Source organism: Penaeus vannamei, chromosome 24 (assembly GCF_042767895.1).
Source record: "Penaeus vannamei isolate JL-2024 chromosome 24, ASM4276789v1, whole genome shotgun sequence".
Classification (NCBI taxonomy): Eukaryota; Metazoa; Arthropoda; class Malacostraca; order Decapoda; family Penaeidae; genus Penaeus; species Penaeus vannamei.
In genome coordinates, this window is record NC_091572.1 from 4,226,230 (window position 1) to 4,228,729 (window position 2,500).

General features: G+C 38.9%; 1 protein-coding gene across 1 annotated transcript in view; it reads right to left on the minus strand.

Moving 5' to 3' along the window:
- Positions 1-1,019: 1,019 nt before the first annotated feature.
- Positions 1,020-2,500, minus strand: part of LOC113802163 (uncharacterized) — a 32,058-nt gene continuing 30,577 nt past the window's right edge. The window contains exons 7-9 of the mRNA XM_070138016.1: positions 1,991-2,084; positions 1,569-1,651; positions 1,020-1,409 (exon numbers count right to left, since the gene is read on the minus strand). Coding sequence (XP_069994117.1) covers positions 1,213-1,409; positions 1,569-1,651; positions 1,991-2,084 — 374 coding nt within the window. The 3' untranslated portion in view covers positions 1,020-1,212. The remainder of the gene's footprint in view (positions 1,410-1,568; positions 1,652-1,990; positions 2,085-2,500) is intronic.

Genomic DNA, 2,500 nt, shown 5'->3' on the forward strand with positions numbered 1-2,500 from the left:
TTGGAGACATATTTGAAAGAGAAGGGTACTCTGAGTACAGGGTTGTAGGGGAATCACAAAGAATCGAACCCACTTGGCTGGGCCAAAGACATTACTCAAAAGCTTTGCAGAGGTGGAAGCAGTAGAAGGACGAGGGTGGGAGGAAGATAGGGGTGGTGTGGAGTGGAGTAGTTCTGTGGGGGTGAGGAGAATAAGGATGAGGAATAGTAATAAGGGAAGAGGAGGTAGAAGACTGTGCAGTAGGAGATGGAGTGGAGAATACTGGGAGAGTGGAAGGGGTGCATTCTGAAGGTTGAGTAATGACCTGGGTGGGTGGTTTGGAATGGACAGAGTTGTCTATAAACATTGAGGAGGGGGTATTAGTATCAGTGATCGGAGCTGTGGCCAAAGGGGCAGGGGTCAAAAACGTTCGAAATCAAATTCAGGTAGGCTAGTTGACGAAGGGGCAAGCCTTAATGCCCCAATTAAGGGTAAAGAACTTTCATCATTGGCCATGATGAGCCTAAATAAAATTGGGTTAAGAAATGGTCTACCCCTCAGGGTCCCTATAAGTGGAAAGGGCTAGGCGATTAACCAAAGGAAAACTGTGCCCACGGCTCCTGGGGGCTGTTCATGACACAAAACCAGCTTTTCATCCTTTCAGCACGGCTCCCACACCTTAGAATGGGACAGAAGGGGATGAAGATACGGAAGAGAAAAGGGAAAGAAAAGACAATGCAGATTTAATTGAGGTGAGGACTGAGCTCCAAGGCAGGGACAAACCCATACATAGGGCCTTTGTCTCTGTCTCATAAGCATTAATTGCCCATTGAAAACAATGAGCAATGGTTGGGAGGGATGATATTATTGAAATAGGAGTTTACATACACTGAGTTAATGTTTACATTACTTATGCTTCATGTTTACATTTTTTTTCTTTTTCATGTTGATACTGAAATGAATAGTTTTCTTCCTCATTTCACACAAATGTGTTTAGTGGCATATAGAATAATTCTTATTAGGTTATGAATAAAAGACTGTTGGAAAAATATTTGCATTTTTATTGATGCCCAAGTGTAGAAAATTTAGTGGTTCCACACACAAAACAATGAAATTCATCAAGTTTGATATCAATTAGAAAATGATGGTAATGTATTTACATACATTTATTTTTTTCTCTCTATATATAAAAATGCCAAGTTATTTAACATTTATTTTACACATCTGTAGATTTCACTTTTTAAACAGTTCTAAGGCTTCTTGAATGGCATTTACCCCATCCCTTGCCACTGCCAACATATCCTTCTGGCTTGCTACCAACTGCTTCTGGCCTGCCACCAGTTCTGACAACAAAGTGGCAACAAGTGTCTGGTTTTGCACCAACTGGGCAAGAGAAGAACTTATCCCTTCCTGATCGGCGGTCATTCCCTCTGGAAAGAATTATATCTTATTTGTGAAGAAAATCAGAAACACATACTAAATAGCATTGGAAAATATATACATGGATTAATCAATCAATTACAAAAACAGGTTTATTACGAGTAGTGAAGAAAGAATGCAAGCTTAATTAAAAATGACAACTTAGTTACCTGTTGAAGAAGAAGTCTTAGAAGCTTGTGCTCCATGAGGATCGGCATCAGTACTTTTATCTGTATACCTTTGTTGATTGTGGCTGAAAATGGAAATGCTTGTTTTACCTACATGTATACATTTCGTGTGCGTGCGTGCGTGCGTGCGTGTGTGTGCGTGCGTGTGCGTGTGTGTGTGTGTTTTGGGGGGGGGCTTTTTTTAAAGCATTCTGCTTGAGTGTTGGAATAATCAGTCCCATGTGTCCTCCCACGGGCCCTACATAGATACAGAAAACAACCTTCAAGGGTTAACGAATTTACAACTGAATGAGATTCAGCTAATGAAAACTACCCCCTGTGGTTGGCAGTAATGTATGAAAAGAAAAGAAAAGAAGAGAAGAGAAAAAAAGAGAAAAGAAAGAAGGTTCTATGTACACACTTACCTGCTGTTGCCCTGTACAAGTCTGAATGAAGTTATTGTAGGACTTCCTCCTCCGTTCTCACTCACTACAGCTTCATCTTCATTTGAATGAGAACCTATAACTGTTTAAGGATATTAACAATAACATGTATAGAACATGTATATATTGAAAAAGTTACTATATTATCTACTATTATTCCAGTTTACATTGACGGAAATTGGGGATATAGCATTTCCGTAACAGCTTCCACAACCTGAGAATTTTCATAACCAATAACTTAATAATCTATGTAACTTTAAAAATGAAGGATATGATATACGTTTTGCCTCTGAAGGCAGATAAATATAAAAAAGAAAAACACATATATCAATGAGAAAAACATAACAAAACAAAAAACATGCGTCACAATGGCCGTATTCCATTCCATGATCTAATTTACAATACAATATGTGAAATGGTTATATATTTTTAGTTTCGTGAGTGTGTGTAAGTGTGTGTGTGTGTGTGTGTGTGTGTGTGTGTGTGTGTGTG